Below are 20059 nucleotides of genomic sequence, written 5' to 3' on the forward strand. Positions count from 1 at the left end.
ATGCCAATCAAATAGAGTCAGGATGTCAACACAGTGTAACAAGCAAAACAAAAGATGTGCATAAATGTGTCTTACAGGACATGTATCTTTATCATCAACACACCTGTGTACATATTTCTTTGCATTTATTGTTGAGGATTTAAGATTTAAGTGTCACCGAGAAGATCACTGAATCTGGCATCAGCCTCAGCATCAGTACCAGCAGAGAGGAGCAGCTGCAGAGCTCTCACTCTGATTTTATTTGCAGGTACCAAGAATATCCACTTAATCATCTACATCGATCAATCTACATATAACTATATATTTAAACAAAACTTTGTATAATAAGTGTTTAATATATAGATAAAGAAATGTAATTGTGTGATCTAACTAAAAGCTTCTGTGGTGAAATTATGTTTAGCGTGACTATCGAGTTGCAAATTATGGGACGAGAGCGCATGCGTGGAAGTCGACGCCCACTTTTTTTCACAGACGATCTTTGTAGCGGGAGGATGCTCAGAATGGTCACTTCCACGAATACTCGCAGTAATAAAATCCCTCTTGGCGTGATTATGAGTCACATTTTAAACTTCCCAAGTACTTATAGTCTTCATAAAGCACCGCAGAGTCTTTTGTGCTACTTTTTACTAAAGCCAACGCAGGTAAAACGAGATGTCAGTAACATAAACTCCCCCGTCCTGTGGCATCTCATGGTACAGCCTGTCGACGTCCTGCGCGGGAGCGGAAAACGTGCATCCGACTTCAGGGGAAAGGAACTGTGTGTTTTCCTGGTAAAATAAGAAAGATTAATTGCAACCCTTAACTCGACCACTGATAATATCCGTCTTTCTCATAGACGTCTGCACAAACTACAGGTCAGTGAGGGGAATTGCTGTGGCTTCGTTAGCATGAAACAGCTACAAGCTAGCTAGCATGTCTGTTTGTTGATGGGTCGTCCTGCTCTGCTTACATCTCGTTCATGCGTGTTAACTTTGCCCTCAGCGCCTGCCAGGTGTCAGCGAGATTAGTTCGAGTACATTCAATGTCTGTGAGTGATGTCTGTGACTGTTTTTGTCAGCCTGAACATGACTGTTATGTTTGAATGAACTGTGGTCTCGAGAGGATGTTAGGGGGAGGGGCACTGGATGAAATGTGCACACGTTTTACATGCCTGAGTTAGATGCACCTGACCTTTTTTTTTTATTTATTTTTTTTATCATTATTCCTATTTTTTATATGCAAGTGATTACATATAAATTAAGGTGTTTATTCCCTTGTCTTCATCTTACAGCTCGGTTTTACGTTCAAGCATGGCTCGAGATTGGAAACCTGGTGATCTGATCTTTGCCAAGATGAAGGGGTACCCACACTGGCCTGCAAGAGTAAGTCTGGGGCTCAAATCAGTGTAAAAGGCAGACAAATTAGTACATACACATTCACAGTTAAGTTAATATGCTTCATCGTGAAATGCAACTCTCATCCACCTAGAGACGCAATCCACAGACACAGTTATTAATCACACACCTGAGAAAATATCCAAGTGTTAAGGGTTTTTTTTTATGTTTATGGCTGCAAGTAAATACCTGTTTTTGTTTTCTGATTTCTCTTCCAGATTGATGAAGTCCCAGACGGTGCTGTGAAGCCATCCAATATCAAGTTGCCCATTTTCTTCTTTGGCACCCATGAAACGTTTGTAATCTTTGTTATTTCCTTTCCTAGTTCCTTTAGTATACCGCACAGCTGCATTTACAACGCCCTTTTATTATTTTTATTATATTATCATTTATTTTGTTTACTGAACCGTCCTCACGCTCTGTTGAAATTGTTTCTTTAAATGCATAAATGTTTGATGAGTGACTGAGTAGGGTTACCCCTTTGTTTCGTCTTTGTGCTTGCTGCTCCACCCCACAGTAAACACGTTACATAATACTACATGTTTAATTAAACAGAAGATCATCTTCTCTCTGACAGCGCGTTTCTTGGCCCTAAAGACATCTTTCCGTACCAGCCCAACAAGGAGAAGTATGCCAAACCCAACAAGAGGAAAGGCTTCAACGAAGGATTGTGGGAGATTGAGAACAACCCAAAAGTTGAGCTCACTGCGCCCAAGGTACATCTTCCTCCTCTCTGTCTCCTCAAATTACATTTTTCAGTATTTATCCACCAGGCATTGGCTGGCCTGAAGCTTTTGAGCCTAAAACATCCTCGCACACACGCTTTTATGTCATTTTTGAAACTCTGGCAGTAGTGCACAAGACTTAAAAAACATTATTGTATGTGCATAGCGGCTACAGAGATCCTAGTCATTGTGTTTTTGCCAGTCTGTTTCATTTAATCAATTGTTTTGCCTTACTTTTTAAGCCGGTGCCCCCAGGCTCTTTCACTGAAAAGGATTCAGACAGCAACCCAGAAGGGGAAGAGGAAGCAGATGACAAGGGGATGAAATCCAAAGTAGGTTTTTGCTCCAGTTAATATAGACACAGTCGCTTCACTGCATTGACGTGCTACTGATGCGTTCCTGTGTTGTCGGCTTCTTCCTTCTTTTGCTGTTTTTCTCTAATCCTTCTCTAACGTGTGTCTGCTTCATACTGAACTAGACCAGTGCAGGCTTAAACAGTGATGGTGTCATTTTGTTGTAATGGATTAAGACTCTTGCATGCTGAGAGCAGTGTGTGAAACAGAAGGATACTCGCTAACTTTTCTCCTTTTCAAGACTCGTTCACTCCACCACACTGCATCCTATGCTGTGTTTTGGGTGCATTCAGGTTCCAGGAAGTGAGACTGAGCAGGAGAATGAGAATGAGGAGGAGGAGGAGGAGGAGGAGGAGGAGGAGGAGGAGGAAGGGTCTCTGATCTCTGAGCAGGGTCCTCAGAACCAGGATGTACGTACATTGCATGTTGGGTTCCCGTATAGCGGTGCAGGTTGCTTCATCTCCTCCCGTGGGAAAGCATGTGACACTTTGGTGTTTTTTTTCAATTGGTGGTTTGTTTCTGTTTGATTCAGAGTTCTTGTTGGCGGCCACAAACTTGTGTTGGTCTTTTGATTAGAGCGCCTCGTCTGGGTTTGCTTTGTGAATGCCACTGAGGTGATAGCTATTTACAAACAGTATTATCTGAGAAAATTATCCCAGTGTTGCCACTAAAATGTATTTGTAAGATTAGATATTAGCAGATAAGCACAGCTGGCTCTGGATCAAATTGATTTAGGTTGGGGAGATTAACTAATTGATATAATTGGAAAGCGTGATTTCCACCCTGAAAGCTTGTGTTATTACTTTACATTTCCTGCCTTTCCCTGTCCACATTTTCACCAAACTTCTGTTTGCAATTAGTTGATTTTATTTTATGTTTGCATGGCTTTCTGTGTGCTTTGGAGAAAGGTAAGTAGTGACTGAGTTTATGTCTTTATGTATTCTCGGGGAGAGGTAGGCTCTTTCTATTTTCTTTCTTTTTATAAAAAAAAAAAATCTTTTTAGGGCTGCACAGTAAATCACAATATTATCAAATGTTGCAAAGTGTGTTTTACAAATCTAAATGTGATTACAGATTGTAATCATTATGTCTATCAATATAATCACACTGACCATTATTTTAGCACAATATGCAGTCCTGTTTGTCCTTTTCTTTACTTTATTCTGATAAATCAAAAACCCAATTCCTCACTATGTAAACAAAGTATAATACTCATCAAAGCTAGTATGAGTTGGAGTGTACTGTTAATTTACATTAATTCCCATCATGCAATGCATCAAGAAAATGGAGGAGCTACTGACAGCTGAAAATAAGTATTCATAATTTTACTGGCTTTTTCCAGAAGTCGGTTTAATTAGTGTCGTATGTCATATCCACCCAATTAAAATGTACCCTCAAATACAGCATGTTTTTAGATTAGCTGAAGATTCTGTGATTAAGTGAAAAAAACAATTGTCCTTATTTGTTTATTTGAACCATTACAAGTCGCAATAGTATCGACAAACATTGGAAACAGATGTTTCTTACAGGACAGTCAGGATGGCATGCAACAACTATAGTTAGATAAATATGAGTCAATATTATGTACAGTATACTGTGTTCAATTTGTGTGTGTGTGTGTGTGTGTGTGTAATTTGGACCCAGTTGTTAATCAAACACTCGCACATTTATGACTGCATAGTGTGTAATATCACAGCTATACACTAGATGGTGCTAATGATCCAAATGTCAATAGGAGGGTAAAACAAGATGGATCAAATCCTCCAAGAAGGACTGCAAGTTTGATAAATTGTTCACATTTCAGTATCTGTTGCTGTTTCAGAGAATACAGTTAAAAGTCTGGATTGCAAAGAAATTAATAAAAAGTTGTGTTTTAGGGCTTGGCACAGAAAGAATCTGCAGATGTTCCTAAACCCAAGAGAGGAAGAAAGAAAAAGGTTAGTAGTGTCTGTTGATGGAGTATAATCTCTTAAAAATGGTTTGTATGAAACATTTTATAAAATGGTGCGTTGTCAATTTCTTTCCAGATTGATGTTGAGCAGGAGACTGTGAAAGAAGATGCTCCTGTTAGTCCTGTTGCTCCCTCAGGTAAGCAGTACCCCATGATGTTCATGGATGTATACACAACAAACGTGAGACAATGTATTAATCGGATTACAAACATATTGCATTGTGACATTGGTGGACATTTGAACTTTTATTTAACATACATGTAAAACTCTTTGCATTCATTGTCACTTTTGCGTCTATGTGTTTTGTGACCAGGTGTAGAGGGTCCTAAACGAAGAGGCAGGAAGCCGAAAAGTGAGAAGCTGCTTTTGCTCCAGCAGCAGGAGCAGCAAGGCTCAGGAAGTGAAATGTAACTACACACGACATACACAAGTTCTTTTTAAGATTTAGAATTATTTGTTTTCGAAGGAATGAGAAAGACAACAACAACAATCCACCAGAATTTTGAAAAAAACGTATATTACAATGACACATACATAAATAACAAAACAAAAAGTAAAGCAAGTATGTGTTTCCAGTGCACTACCTTTGCCAGGGTGGTGGTCCCAGAATGATTGATTCTGCAAGGAAGAAATAATGCTAACACTTTTTAAATTCTGGTCACTAGTTTTTTAAATTAGCAGTCCTCTATGGAGTACTTACCCCTTAAGATGCAATGGCCCATTGAATTCTTCCTTGTCCAGTAGAAGGATGTGGTCTGTACTTGTGGATGCTTGTACCTATTTCTCAGCTATATCAGTCATCATGAATACAGTCTGATGTCCTGAGTGTGAGTCTTCTTTCTCATTAGTCTGAATTACTGTTTTTCCCCATTTAGGGACACTGCAGAGTCAGACCGAAAAAGAAAGAGGGCAACTGAGGACAAGTCCAAGAGTGGGGAGGAAGAGAAGAGAAAGAAGGAGGAGGGCAAAGGAAAGGATGCAGAGGGGAAGGAGCCTGAAACCAAGAAGAAGAAGCAGTCCAAAGATGACGGCTCGTCCGGCTCTGATGATGAGGAGGCAGGTGTCCAGTCCTCACAAATATCGTCACATTCAGAAACATCAACATTGTTTCTAATAAGGAGGCTCAGCAGTCCGTATGCTGCGATGCTTACATGCACATGATTGTGATTTGTTTTCCTTTTTAGAAAAACAAAGGCAGAAAGAAACAACAAAACTCAGAAGTGGACAAAGATGTGCGCAGACGGAAAGCAGATGAATTGAAAGAGTACGTATGCATACAATACCCAGCAGAGGGTATCACAGACCGAAATGATGATCCCATACTATCTAGAGATATCTAACTTCAGTAAATATCTCTGCAACTCAAATCATGGCCGTCTGTGACATAACTCATTTATCAGCTACATGTGTTGGAAGTTTTTAATGACACTGATGTGTAGAAAGGAGAAGAGAAGTTAATAGATTTCTGGCATGGTTGTTTTGTCTTGCAGGCCAAACAAAGATGATGGGAAGAAAAATGAAGAGAAGACAGGAGTGAAGAAAAAGGGTGAGAACTGAAGTTCAAATATTGAATGCAATTAGTTTGTACAAGGAGGTGGATTCAAGCAATTCAGGGCTCATGTTCATGGTATGAAACAATTTTAAAATCTTCCTATTTTAATATATATGTTTAAAATAACATGAGCTGATTTACTTATTGATCAGATGACCATCAGACAAACCTTGTTTGTGGTAAAAAAAAAAGATCATGAGAAAATGTGACTGTTTTTAGCATAATCAGGCATAATCAGTCATAATCAGTCTAATCAGTATCAGTCTTTAGCACAATTTGTCCTCCACAGGGTTTTTTACCACAGACTAAATATAAATGTGTTTTGCACCACTGTAGCCTGATGTTAAGGCATGAAAAATCCTCTTTTAAATTCAATCCATTGTGACATATTTAGAACTCAGTTTCTTTGTGCCTTGGAAAACAAATTGAAAGTTATTTCAGCCAAATAAAAACAAACACAAGTGTAGTACATAAGTGAAGCTGATAGATATACCAGAAACATGTTTTTGACACTGATAAATGTGTTTGTTTCTCATCTGTTTGTCACAGAAATATCAACTGACTTGAAACTCCAGAGACTGCACAGTGAAATCAAGATTTCACTGAAAATTGACAACGCTGTAAGTCCCACTTACACTCCACCGTCAGATCATAAACCTCACACATCATCAGTCATCGCTGTCCTCTGACAAGCTTGCAAATCAATTTATCACTGATTTGATTTTCTCCTTTGTGCACTTGACTAACAAAGACGGATGTCTCAGGCAGTCCATAAAATGCTGTGAAGCTGAAAGCGGCATTACATGGATTCCTTTCATCATTACTGTATAAAGTAATAGTACCCTTATAAATGACACTATGACAGCTTCCGTTATTTGTTTGTTCACTAAACCCCACAGACATGTGTGTATGACTTTTAACGTATGAACAAAACTATTTTGTTTTGACACACAATCTGGTCGGTAATTTAATTCACGTGGGCTGTGGAGGGACCTCCAGTAGTATGAGAGTCTGACACTTCACTTTGACAGTGTCAGTGACCCCAGGATGTAGATTTGCTTCACTCACTAGCCAAAAAAACAATGTTAATTTATCGAGTGACTGGTGGAATATGAACATTCGAAAGCAGTTTAGTCAGTGGGAATAAAATGAAATTCTGCAACCTGCTACAGAATAATAATGTTTGGACATTTTAAGATTTATATAAATAAAAGAATGCCCTTTTCAATTAGAGCTTAAGGGGATGGTGGTTATGACAATTAGTGACAGAAAAACAAACCACGTCCTTCATTTTGTTTCCAGTAAATGCCCTGAAAGAGGGTACTTTTAAAGAAAAAGTTGAATTTACACCATGAACACTGTTGAATTTTCAGCACACTGTGATTAATTTTGATCATTGGCTGCTTTACTTCAGCATCCTTATTTTCCTTTTTTAATCCTGTTGACTTCTAAATACATATACATCCTTTCTTGCTTTTCTGCCACTTTCAATCCCCCCTCCCGGTTTCCACCCTTTAGGATGTGAAGAAGTGCTTGGATGCATTAGATGAGATTGGTGCACTTCAAGTCACAACCCAGCACCTGCAGAAACACAGTGAACTCATTGCCACGCTCAAAAAGGTAGAATAACTGAGACTATATCAAATCGAAGTACCAGATAACACCAGGCTGTGTTTTAAGCACTTTGCTGAGTGGTGTTTTTTTTTTTTTTTGATCCATGTTCTAGATTCGCAGATTCAAGGCCAGCCAGGACATCATGGACAAGGCGACTATGTTGTATAACAAGTTCAAGAGTATGTTTCTAGTCGGAGAAGGCGACTGTGTGCTCAGCCAGGTGCTCAACAAGTCTCTAGCTGAGCAGCGGCAGCACGAGGAGGCCAAGAAAGGAGCGCTGAAGAGAGTGGAGCAAGCCAAGGAAAACAACTCGGGTACTATTTATTATACAGTGCATTCAGAAAGTATTCAGCATTTTGTTATGCTGAGCCTCATGCTACAATCATCTAAATTAATTTTTCCCCCTCATCAGTCTAAACTCAGTACACCATAATGACAAAGTGGAGACAGAATTTTAGAGTTTTTTGCAAATGTATTAAAAAGGAAAAACTGAAATATCACATTGACAGAAGTATTGAGTCCCTTTGCTGTGACACTTGAACCTTAGCTCTGGTGCCTCCCGTTTCTCTTAATCATCTTTGAGATGTTTCTCCACCTTGACGCAAAAGTCTCAAAGCTATGAGGTCGAGGGAACTGTCTGCAGAGCTCAGAGGCAGGATTGTGTTGAGGCACAGATCTAGGGAAGGCAAAAATAAAATTTCTGCTGCATTGAAGGTCCCCAAGAGCACAGTGGACTGAATAAGCCTTAAATGGAAGCCCAGCCAAACTGAGCAATCGGGGGAGAATCAGGATCGGCTTAGGGACAACTCTGTTAATGTCCTTGAGTGGCCCAGCCAGAGCGCATAACTGGGCACGCTCAGACTGAACCACGTGAAGAACGTTTACTTGTCCTGGGTCAAGTGACCATGTTGTGTCAGCAATCCTTTCAGGCTTATTGTTTACTGTCCAGTTTTCACAACAAGGTCTTAACAAGTTGTGTTTGAGTGTTTGTTTTATGGAGTCACTGTTATCTGTAGATATCACTTAACAGTAAGTAAACAAGCCTCAGCCTGACCTGACCGAGACACATTTAGATCAGCCTCGAAGAACATCAAATTTGACCTCAAGCATATTAATCAATGTAGGTAAACTGAGTGTGAGTTTATACATCGCAATGTAGACAGTCGATCATGATCACAATTAAACAGATCGTGATATTATCTTCTGGTGGGATCACCAGTAAAAAATACTATTAAAAATAAAATAAAAATAGTATTATATATGAAACAAATGCAGAAAGGACATGTTTTTACTCGTTGTCTCAGACTTGCTGATCCTACTGTGTATCTGTTTCTTTCTGGCTCAGCTGCTGATTATCATTATTTCTGATGATTATTGTTGTAAATGGTGTATAAAAGTAAAGAATGTACAGGAAGGGTAAAAGTAAGGAATCTTATTTATTCTCCTTTGAGTTACTTTAAAGCTTGTTGTGTGGCTGGTACAGTGACAGTTGGCTTGGTCTGGTGATGAAGTTGCATCATAAGGCCTGTCCGCTGGTTATTGGTAAATCGATTAGGTGCAGCTCAGTCATGTATGAAAACCCACTAGATAACGGAGACATTGAAGCTTTGAGTCAGTTTCCTCTGTCCTTTACTGGAGGACGTCATAGGATCTCTGTGGTTAAAATTCTCATTGGAAACACTGAGCGTGATCAGAGGTCTGCACCCACATCCCTGCTCTGTTGACTCACGCTATTGATGTACATACTGTACTTCCACCAAAAGGAGTGCCGTTGTGAAAGGTCTCTTTTCTGCAGCAAGGCATGCCAAATCGATGGAAAATCGTATTTATCCCAGTAAGGTCGGGAGCACGGCATGTGTGTCATCACATGCTCCTGAGTTCTCCTCTCTGCGGTGTTTTAGGTTGTGTAGTGATGTTCTGTCTGACTGACTCTGTCTGTTTGTGCACCGCCTCAAGACAAGATGACAAACGGTGATACCAGCCCTGAAGACAAGAAGCAGGATACTGAGAGAGAGAAGCTTCTTGAGGACACCTCAGTGGGGGAGAATCTGAGGTAGTTGATACAAACAACACATACACCGAAAACGGTGTATTATTGTGTGTTCCCTTTTAGTAAAAACTGAAAAGCAGAAGTGTTAAATTGATTACACTCATCTAATTGAACTTTGCTTTGTGACATTCAAAATTAGCCTGTAAAACACGATCAGATTCTTTTCTGTAGCTCTGTCTGGGGTTCCCTTTCATTGCTGCATTACAAATGTGTTTCAAATGCATCATATAAGCAGAGGGATCCAGACTGTGGCCATTTTATAGCATTTTCAACCATTTTTGAAGATGGTGTGACAACATTTTCAAACAAGAAACACCTGTGGGACCTTTTTATAAATATTTCTTTTTGAAAATCGTCATTGTCAATCATGTGAAACAAGTAGAGTTTCCATTGGTGACGTTTTGACATTGCAGAAATCACAAAAATAAAAAAAAGAACATTCCCAGATCAATCATCTGATCCACTGCCTCAATATCTGCTAAAACGGTTGGGTCATTTAAATCGGGGCGTAAAAGGTTGCTGTTTATTTTCAGATTCATCACTCCTTTCTGTAACTTTCTATTTGCTTAATTTAGTTTCTGCAAATGCAAATATTATTCAAACAGCAGTAAATAGTATTTTTGGGGACTATTTTGTGACGCAGATTAACACACATTTGGTGCTCAGGACTGTATATGTGGGATTAACTCAAGATAAACAACAGCAACCATGGAAGGATGTATGGAAGGAACACGTCCGTAGGTCTGAGTTACAATACTTCTACTAACATTTTTTTTTTCTTTAGTGCCCCAAAAGCTCAGGAAGAGTCCACTTGAGGAGTGTCCTACATGCCTGAAGAAAGAGAGGATATTTGCTGCTGTACTCGTACAACCTTTGTCAAAACTGGACTGAGCAACTGGGATCGCCTGTCCAGTTCCTTGTGATGACTGATATTGACCACTGCTTTCCAGTTTGCTGACTGTTTTTGTCAGTATTGGCTGCTCAAAGGTTTCATCAAGCCCCTCCCCTCCCAAGGTGACCTGACTGACTGCATATTTTATTTTTTTACTTGTGTTATCTTTACCTTTCAGATGCTCTTAGTCGCACATCATGTCCCACCTGTTTTAATTTGATTAACGACCGTAAAAGAATAAGAACTCGTAGATCTGCTGCACTGTGAACTTAGGTCCTATCTTCTAATAGGAGTAGATGGTTTGATTGTGCTCTATCATTTCATATGCCTTTTTTAAATTGATTTTTTTTTTACTTTTACAGACGTAACAGTTTTGATTTTAACTTCACTGAAAGATATTGGGAAGCACTAAGGTTTAGTCATAGCGATGTGTTTCATTACCACAAAAATAACAACAGAAATTAATTTGCCAAAGTTTTTCGCCAAGTTTCCTCAAACATGGTCAAGTGTTTTTAAAAGTTGTCAGTTTTTAACATAGATGTAAATAAGAGTATTTTTTTGTGCCTGTCTGTTGACCTGTTTCAGCATCTGATAATAAAGTAGTACATACAGTGTAATACTCCTTTTTTGTCTCTGATAACACTGATTGCACAGAAGTTGCATGCTAATCTCAAACACTGCTATCGTGGGAGATCTGGGCTGCGTTTGAAATCACACATTTTCGAAATCGAGTTTGCAGCTGCACTTTAAGTATTATCTGGACAAACTACCTGTCATAACATTGCACATTGATCTTACACCCTCTTGCTCAATTATCCACTGCAGTACCTAGCAAGAGATTTGAAGTAAAAAGAAAAGGTATGCAATTTAAAAAGCAGTTCTTGCCGGTTCAGTCAATGACATGTCATCCTCCATGCAGAGGACTGTGGGTCAGAAAAGCATGCTGGCTTGCATGCAGCAAATAGCGACCAGATGCAGTATTGTTTTAAACTTACTTCAATTGACATACTATGTGGTGGGACTCACGAAATCTCATTTTAGTACACTATAGTGTGGTACTATGGGTACTGGAATACAGCACCAGACACCTATTGATTGATTGATTCTCTATTGATTAGACTTTGACTTTATTATCTCAAGGGGAAATTCCTTTTCGCAGTTATGGCTGAGGGGATCAGGCTCCTCCCAAACACAACCTCCTATGAGACCAATTATGATGTAGTTTTATGTGAGTTTGTGCTGTCAGAAGAAAAAGTTTTTCAGATTGGGAAAATTCGTGTGACCGCCCTTTCATTTTGGAACAACAACTTGTAAAGTTGGAGAAAATAACTAACTCATCATATGACGCTGAAACATGGTGCAAAAAAGTAAACATTGCGTTGGTCATGTTTTGTGTAGTCATTGTATTGTTTCCCTTTGCTCTTCCTTGTCACTGAAAAACTGGAAACAGAATTTTGGCATCCATGTTTCTCCCACATTCTGAGATGAACATGTGTGAAGTTATAAGAGCGACCATCAGGAGCACGTGAATGCAGCATTTGTCCATTTCACCACAGGGGCTGTTGCTGTGTCGTGTCATCTGAGGGTGACTGTGGCTCAGAGGTAGAGCCAGCGTCTTGTTATCAGGTCGCTGGTACGATTCCCCTGGTCTGCATGTCGCAGTGTCCTTGGGCGTGATACCGAACCCCAAATTGCTCCTGATGTGTTGGTCAGCACCATGCTTTGCAGCCACTGCTATCAGTGTATGAATGTATGAATTACTGTAAGCCGCTTTAGACAAAAGCATCTGATAAATGAACTAAATGTCAAATGTAAATGATGATGGTTGTTGGCGCTGCCTGGATGCTGTCAAATCTAATCAAACCACACATTTTCAAAGCAGATTAATTGAGAATTTGACTGTTAAAATCTTTATGAATACAACCACTGTAAGAGTGTGTATTTAAGATACGTGCATTTAAATTTTGTTGATTACTTGAGTGCTACTTTACTAAGCACAGAACCAAAGAGACTGTTGTTTACTGGGCTGTTTCATTGATGAATAAGCCTTCACAAGGAGAAATTCCCAGGCCAGTAAAATACGCTTTCCAGTTAATGTTGGTTTATTTCAAACATGAAAGTCAACACATTGTCCAAAAACAGTTTTTCTTCTTATAGAAAATATACATTAACAAATATCGAAGCATTTCTTTCTGAAATATAAAACTATGAACTGTATTATACAGCATTAAATCAGTGACCCGAGCAGTTCAGTTAGTTAAATGCACCAGGGTCCACGTAGGGGTAGGCCAGGAAATCCCCCAGCTTGATGCCTTCAGCGTCGTAGTGCAGCATCCGGAAGCACTTGTCACAGAAGAGACATGGGTCACTCGGAGCAAACGGGTCATTGGTGGTCAACCATCTGGAAAGAGCAGTAGTGGAATGCAACTAAGTACATTTACTTGTACTTGAGTATTTCCGTTGTATGTGACTACATTTCTACTCGATAACACCTCAGCAACAAATAAGACATTAACACAAGATAAACAAAGGAGCCCTTAGATTGTATGGAAGATGCACTGATAAGAGACATGTGGTTCTCACAGGCAACATAAAACAGTTTGCCATATAACCATTATACATATAATAGTAAAACACTGACGAGGACCATTAATTAACACTTTAAGTAAACGTTGATACGTGTGGTGGATCACTACTTTTACTTGAATGAAGATCTGAATACTTCTCCTCCCACTTGTGAAGAGTCGAACTTGTATTCACAGATTTTCACATACCTTCCGATGAAGACATGGCAAACGGTGCATTTCTTCGTGATGACCCTGTGCTTGTGTGTGAGGAGTGGATACAGCTTCTTGTCCAGGCAGTCGTTCTTATGGGCCAGTCTATAATGAGTACAAGGAGAGGAAGAAAAAAAAAAAAAGGACCACAGCCAATAAGAGCCTGAGCGGTCTCACATTTGTGACATTTAGAGCTGCTTTCATGAGTGGTTACCCTGCTCACATGCAAAGATGAGACACATCTACTAAAGCAGTTTTCCTAGGACGATGAAACAAAATGAGCGGCAAGGTCTTGTGAGAGCAGTCGGATCCTGTCTGACAACGAAGTGCTTTATGTCAACAGCTTGTAGCAATAAAACAGGGATGGAGAAAGTGCCGGCAACATCACATCTCGTGACAAATGAAACCACCATATATAATTGCAAAGTAGTACAACTGCTCGTTAAGGTAGAGGAGGAAATAATACTGAATGTCTGAACAAAAAGATTAGAGGAATCCATCTGATTAGTTTATGAGACATTCAGTCCAGACCAAAAGTGCTGCGCCAACTGAGTAGAGCCATGGCGCTATTATGGCTTAAAACATAGAGGTAGTCCCTGTGATGATGCTTAATTAATTCTGAAGAGATCTTATCTTTAACCGAAGGAGACATTCATTTAAAATGTTATACTCAGACCATATTATACCCATGCAATGAGCCCTTTTCAAGATGGAATACGCACCGCAGAAACAGGCGCATGAGCTTCATTTGACTCCCACAATGATCCGGAAATGGATATTTTTAAATGTCAGGTGGATGATCAATGATTAATCGAACACCGAAACAGACGTTACAATGGGCTCCGAAAGGATCGTGAACAGGGAAGTAATGGTTCCAATGTAAATAAAACTAATAATTAAATTCAAGAAGTATCCAAAGAGCAGGTGTATGAGATCAACACAAAGTAGAGGTGTTTAAGCGAGAAGCAGCAACCACCACAGCTGAGTGTGGCAGGCCGAGAGGCAACTCCTGACAGATTTCAGTATATGTTTCAGTGCAGCAGCTCTGCGGAATCACTTGATTGTTAATAATTTGCTTTTAATTTGCAGACAGAAATGTGGAGGGCATGAGCGGCATGCAGTTGAACTCTAAATATTTTTTCCACTAGCTTCAAATTCAAGCTGTTCATAATTTTCTGCTCTTAAAAAAGTAGGACACTGTAAACATCCTGGTGTCAACTGAATGTTCTGCGCCAGTGCAGCGTTAGTTCAACTAAGTGTTACGTCCTCAATTTAGCACAACTCAAAGTTCAAGCAATCAAGCAAAATGTGTCTTTCGTCTTTCATCTACTCCTTTGTTGGGCCTTTATCTTTAAACATTCATTTTGTTAAAGCTGTTTTGTGATTGTGCATCGGTGATTCAGTGGATTGATTCTCTGATCAGTTGACTGCCAATCTACTAGCTGTCTGAAGCAAATGTGTCACTTACACAACATGCCAAGTTACTGTTGATGTATTTTACTTTTGTGTAGATTCATTGTGGTGTTGTACTTGGCAACCAAATGTTGATATTTCAGTTGCAATACTTTCTTTTGTCATGTAACTACTTTAACAATCTATACTTTTGTACACAGTACAACACAGTTTTGTTGTTGAAACTTCAAAGCCCAACTCTGGTCTTACTCTTTGTTAGAAGAGTGTTAAGCTCACTGCAGAGTTCTTCATATACATCATAAATAAGTGATGGGATCTAGCTCCAAACTATTATCCCACTACAGAGAGAAATTCTGCCTGAAAACCAGCACAATGTCTCTGAGTGCTGAGGGGATGAGCAGCCAGATATTTTCTGCTCCACCCAGATTCCAAATAAAATAAGCATTAAGAAGATCAAACTGTATGTAGACCGGCCACGGTGTCATTCAAACACTGACCAATAGTCATCAAAGCAGAAGTTAATAATTTAATAGAACAATTATACAGCAATTCAAAATGTAAACATTTGACTCCACTACCAGCATTTATATGTTGATTGATTGACTGATTGTTGCATGCTGCATTAACAAAACACTTTTGTGGAATTTGTGGAATTCTCCGGGGCTTTGTTTGGGCCGGCCAGTAAGGCAGCTAAATAGCCAACTGACGGCCCATCAGAGGCCACGAGGCCTTTTAGGGTCCCTCCCGTTACACTGAAGGACCGTGACTAAATCCTGAAGGTGTCCACCTGGCCACTTAATGCCCCAGATCCCAACTGAACATCTATGGGGTGTGCCTGAACTCTCAACCCATGGGAATCAGAGGGTCTGCTTCAAAAGGTCCCATGCCCATCCCTCGAAGGGTCAGAGTCAAGTCTAATCCAGGGTGGAGCCTTAGTCTTCAAACTTGTTCCAGCACCTCCGACTGCTCCTAGATCGGATTAGCATCTGGGGAATTTGGGGGCCAGGTCGACATCTTGAGCGCTTTTTCACACTCCTGCGGCCATTCTTTGCAGTTTTGACTGTGTGACAGGAAGCGTTGTCTGCTAGAACGTGGTGTTCTTGGTCTGCCACTGTGTTTGGGTGGGTGTTGTGTGTCAAGTGGCATCCACATTAATGCCATGACCCAGGGTTTCCCAGCAGATCATACATGATAATGAGATGATTAAAAAGTTGCTGGATCATGAAACTGACCACTTGTCCAACACTAATGAGAAAAATAAACACAGCACCAACCTGACATCTGTGATGATGACAAGATGTTCACAGTCTCCCTGGTGGCAGTAGAGATACGGGAAGCCCACTTTAACTGTCAGATCAGCGAATCGCGTGTCCTCCATCTTGCTCTGGCTGTAGGGCGGGAAGTTGCGGGCCTTCGCCCATTCAATGGTAGTCCTGTATCATAACACACAGCAGGCACATCATAGAAATGTCCCTTCAAATATATTTTTATTCATTTTGAAGTTATACATCACATTAAACTGAAGTAAATTTGTTTCTGGGAGTGTGATTTTTGAGTCATGTCCACAAAGAACTCTTTCCCAGCACATGTTTCAGAGCGTGAATGGAACTAATATTCAGCTCTAACTATTTCTAACTGTGGTCTCTGGTCTGTTTGCAAGAACGGTCATTTCAGTAATTGCCTAGATCTTCACCGGAGCCGGAATCACAAGGCATCCATTACAATCCTCTAAAACCAAGATGCCCTTGTTCATATTAGGAGTTGATTTCATAATCTGCAGTGTTAACAAATGCACCACAGTGATATCTAAGAATATATTCCCATTGAACTTTTGTGTGAAGAACTCTTGACCTGCCTCTACAGTGTAAAAACTGTGTACCGTCGTAATTGTATTGTAAAATGTTTCAAATGAAAGCCACATGAAAAACTTACATGCTGATATCCTGACACTCTGGGAATCGCATGTCGTTATAGAAAACTCCTTCGAAGAAAAAGAAAGCTGACTTGAAATGATCCTGAAACAGAAAACATGAAACGACGACCTTACAAAACCACACGAAAGACACTTTTAATTGAATTCTGCAGTCACAGGAATCACACAGGAGGCCACTGTGTGGACCCAACACAGTGTTGACAAAGTGAACTCGACGTGTGCTCACTTTGCTGATGAAGTCCGGAGCCATGTCTGGGGTGCTGCTGAACTCGCCGCACACTTGCAAGTCGCTGACACAGCAGATGGCATCCCTGAGCTCGGCCAAGCTGTGGGAGCCCGTCATCAGCAGAGTCATGTGGGGTCTGATGTAACTAAACTGGGGGGGAAGGAAGGGCAATGTCAGCAGTGTGGAGAATAACAGTTAAGATAATAAATGCCTGGAAGAGATCGTCAGATTTGAAGGGCTTCTGGACCCCAGGCTCACCTTATCAATGATCGCGGGGTAGTAGACGTTGATGGTTAGAATGACCTCACCTTCAGGGATTATGTCAGTCACTGCATCTGGTTCCCTGCCGAAAGTTAAACGCTCCTGGAAACCACACAGAGAACGAAGCCCTATATTAAGACACACGAAAGGCTACACATGAACGACGCCATTTCAGCAATACTCAGATAGACCTACCAGTTCATCTGCATAGAGGCTGTGTCGGTTCTTGGTGAGTTTTAGAGAAGCTTTGTGATCTTGTTTCTTTTTTCTTTGTCTGTTAAAAACAAATCACAGAGCATTTAATCTGGAAACACACTGTTCAGTCATCATTCAAGACAAATGATCAATTGTCACACTGGGGAAAAAAATCATACATTAGTGTTTTCAGCGTTGGATCTTCCGGTACGACGTCTGGATCGGGCGTCTGATCCTCGGGATGGCAACGGAGCGAATCAACACTTGAAAAGCAGAAACAAAGTTGCGTACTTCAAAGTTTGCACAAGGTAACAACTGGCGAAAGTCAGCTTTTAACAGATAAAGTAGATTCTGAATCCAAAAAAATGCCAAGAGAACACTGGTTATGTCTTTACTCCAACAGTTTAATGCTGTTATTTATTGATTAGTTTATTTGCTAATTCTCTGTGGGCTACTGTTAAGTTAGGAACCTTATCTATCCATTACACTGGAGTCAAATTCTTAGTTTATGTAAAGAGCCAATCACAATGTTTGTTGACAATAACTTCCGGGTAGAAACCCCCTGACTCACGTAGCGTACACACAATTCTCTTTTGTTGTATTGTTATTACAAATGGTTTAGATGTCATTCAACTAAAATGCGCGTTTATTGTTTCCATATAATAACAACACGTTGACTCACGATAGGCTGGAGAGCTTATTCACCTGTTGGTCCGCAGAAATAAAGAAAATAGCAGATTATTTTTTTTATTATTATTTTATTTTTAAAGAAAACAACAGCTTGAGTTTAACGTTACCCCAAAACTAGCAGTGACGTTAGCTTGGACAGTGTGTTTTATTGAGCTGTTATAAGTTTAATGTCGTGATGCTTTGTACACATTTAAATGCAGAGACAGGGGAGGGAAAGAAGAAGCACTTTTATGCCCAGACACAGTTCACACTTCAATAGTTGGCAAACCGTCGGCTGAGCTCGGCTGGACGTAAAGTGTACGATGCTCTGACTACCTGCAGACGGATTTCAGGTCAGCCATCGTCTCCGCACTGATCCCCATGTCTTTGGCAAAGTTAGCGTCAAACGTGTCCTCGTCCTCCCGCTCGTAGGAGTAGCTGCTCGGCTTCAGCCTTTTCAGCCACTCGTTCCTAAAAGAGCCGATATGAAATGCTTTGGTGTTCACATCAGCGTATTCATAGTCTGGGATGTTTGCGTTGAGGTCTGTCGACTCCTTAGCCGCCGCCATTTTTTCATCTGTGACGACGCGGTGCGCGGTGGTTCATGGGTAATGTAGTTTTTGCGACGAGTGGCAACAGGTTGGCGTTATTTCGGCCCTTTTCTCCTAATTTTACAGATTCAGTATTAAAATATGTATTTTTTTAGATATGGTTGTGCATATGCAATAAAATATACTATGATGGTTCCCTGATTTGTTTTCAGTAAACAATACACTGTATCATTTTTTTTTTTTATTCTATACACATTTCTGTGCCTGATTTCATTGTTTTTATAATGTCTGTCTTGTGTTCTCGTCTGGGCAATGTGCTATATAAATACACTTTCCTTGAGCTGCCTTACCTTACCTTAACTTACCTTACCTTACCTCTTGACTGAGCTGCCTTGTGGTTAAAATAGACTGTATAAGTTACATGGTTTAAGTAATAATAATACTCATTGCCATGTGAAGAATGGGGGTCATAGTAATGCAATTTGTATGCAATCACCTTTACCTTCAGATTTTTTTTTACAAGAAACTAGAATTATCCTTGCAGTAGTATGCCCCCAATGCCAACCACTCACTTTATCTTCATATCTATCCAGACACATACGGGTCTGTATTTAAATGCAGTGGTTATGGCCTTTTTTGATGTATGGTGATTAATTTCTAATGAGAAACATGTTGTCTTAATTTAAGAGACTATATATAACAGAGGAGTACAGAGGACTGATAGAGCGCTCCATCACATGGTGCAACGACAACCACCTGAAGCTCAGTATCAGCAAAACCAAAGAGCTTGTGGCGGACTGTTGCCTTATCTGTACAAGTGAGTAAGTTCATTGAGAGAGACAAAAAAAAAACAGTCAAATTCCTTGTATGTGTTCACGTGGCCAATGAAGCTGATTCAAGCAGAACACATAGCTACAAATTAGAAGATGTGGACGCCTCACACACGTCTCAACTTCACAGCAGAAAAGATCTCACAGTCATCTCAGTTTCCAGGTGGGCACCCAAGATCAGTGACAGCAATTCAGTATCTCAGCAAATGTGAACCATGGGCACAATCTCCCCTTCTGCTCCTGTGTTATGGCATTGAATATTTTTACAGTTTTGGGTATAACATGTCATCACTCACCCTTTCTTTTTTCCTTTTAAACATTTGTGTGAAGTTTTGTCATAATTAACATATGAATTCTTGAGTTATAGCCCAAAGTGTGTTTTGTGATGCAAATGTGATGAAATTCCCTCCAGGTGTTCCTGGGATGCCATACGTTCATGAGAATGGGATGGACATGTGGTCATAGTGACGTTTAACCACTGAAATCGATTCAGTTCATCCTGAGTCCAAGTGGACATTTCCTTCAAGTGTTCCTGAGTGCTGCCCCAATACTGGAATTTCTAACTTTGAGACAGTTCCATGAAAAATACCGATATTCAATAGGATTTTCAAATCCTACAGGGACGTACTGACTCGACAATGAAGGCATGAAATTATAGATTTTTTATGAAAAAAAAAATATGACACCAAGATA

General features: G+C 40.1%; 2 protein-coding genes across 5 annotated transcripts; one reads left to right on the forward strand and one right to left on the reverse strand.

Annotated features, from left to right (window-relative positions):
- The first annotated feature begins 679 nt into the window (after positions 1-679).
- psip1a (PC4 and SFRS1 interacting protein 1a) lies at positions 680-11128 on the forward strand. 3 transcript variants are annotated; one of them, XM_030432644.1, is made up of 17 exons: positions 680-770; positions 1271-1361; positions 1592-1668; positions 1951-2089; positions 2341-2430; positions 2745-2861; positions 4329-4388; positions 4479-4539; positions 4717-4810; positions 5279-5459; positions 5588-5667; positions 5894-5949; positions 6505-6575; positions 7474-7575; positions 7682-7883; positions 9526-9622; positions 10404-11128. In XM_030432644.1, the coding sequence occupies exons 2-17, from the start codon at positions 1290-1292 to the stop codon at positions 10432-10434; spliced, it is 1530 nt and encodes a 509-aa protein (XP_030288504.1). In that variant the 5' UTR covers positions 680-770; positions 1271-1289; the 3' UTR covers positions 10435-11128. The 3 variants fall into 3 exon arrangements, with proteins under 3 accessions (XP_030288504.1, XP_030288493.1, XP_030288512.1); XM_030432633.1 differs by having other exon boundaries at positions 685-854; XM_030432652.1 differs by lacking the exon at positions 2745-2861 and having other exon boundaries at positions 685-854.
- Positions 11129-12590: 1462 nt separating this feature from the next.
- Positions 12591-18560, reverse strand: snapc3 (small nuclear RNA activating complex, polypeptide 3). Of its 2 annotated transcripts, XM_030434478.1 has the most exons (9): positions 18322-18560; positions 17496-17579; positions 17317-17395; positions 17119-17223; positions 16861-17010; positions 16634-16716; positions 15976-16134; positions 13286-13393; positions 12591-12912 (listed from the first exon to the last, which is right to left on the reverse strand). In XM_030434478.1, the coding sequence occupies exons 1-9, from the start codon at positions 18552-18554 to the stop codon at positions 12765-12767; spliced, it is 1149 nt and encodes a 382-aa protein (XP_030290338.1). In that variant the 5' UTR covers positions 18555-18560; the 3' UTR covers positions 12591-12764. The 2 variants fall into 2 exon arrangements, with proteins under 2 accessions (XP_030290338.1, XP_030290420.1); XM_030434560.1 differs by lacking the exons at positions 12591-12912; positions 13286-13393 and adding an exon at positions 13414-15812.
- Between the last annotated feature and the right edge of the window lie 1499 nt (positions 18561-20059).

The sequence above is a fragment of the Sparus aurata genome, chromosome 1 (assembly GCF_900880675.1).
Source record: "Sparus aurata chromosome 1, fSpaAur1.1, whole genome shotgun sequence".
Classification (NCBI taxonomy): Eukaryota; Metazoa; Chordata; class Actinopteri; order Spariformes; family Sparidae; genus Sparus; species Sparus aurata.

What these genes read in the sequence shown, in the direction of transcription:
- snapc3 (XM_030434478.1), bottom strand. Translation starts at nt 18,554, where the DNA reads ATGGCGGCGGCTAAGGAGTCGACAGACCTCAACGCAAACATCCCAGAC. An exon ending in CCAACGCTGAAAACACTAAT is followed by an intron (nt 17,396 to 17,495) that starts GTATGATTTTTT and finishes TGTTTTTAACAG; the next exon opens with ACAAAGAAAAAAGAAACAAG. An exon ending in GTCATCATCACAGATGTCAG is followed by an intron (nt 13,394 to 15,975) that starts GTTGGTGCTGTG and finishes TACTCATTATAG; the next exon opens with ACTGGCCCATAAGAACGACT.
- psip1a (XM_030432644.1), top strand. Translation starts at nt 1,290, where the DNA reads ATGGCTCGAGATTGGAAACCTGGTGATCTGATCTTTGCCAAGATGAAG. An exon ending in TTCTTTGGCACCCATGAAAC is followed by an intron (nt 1,669 to 1,950) that starts GTTTGTAATCTT and finishes TCTCTCTGACAG; the next exon opens with CGCGTTTCTTGGCCCTAAAG. An exon ending in CCGGCTCTGATGATGAGGAG is followed by an intron (nt 5,460 to 5,587) that starts GCAGGTGTCCAG and finishes TTTCCTTTTTAG; the next exon opens with AAAAACAAAGGCAGAAAGAA.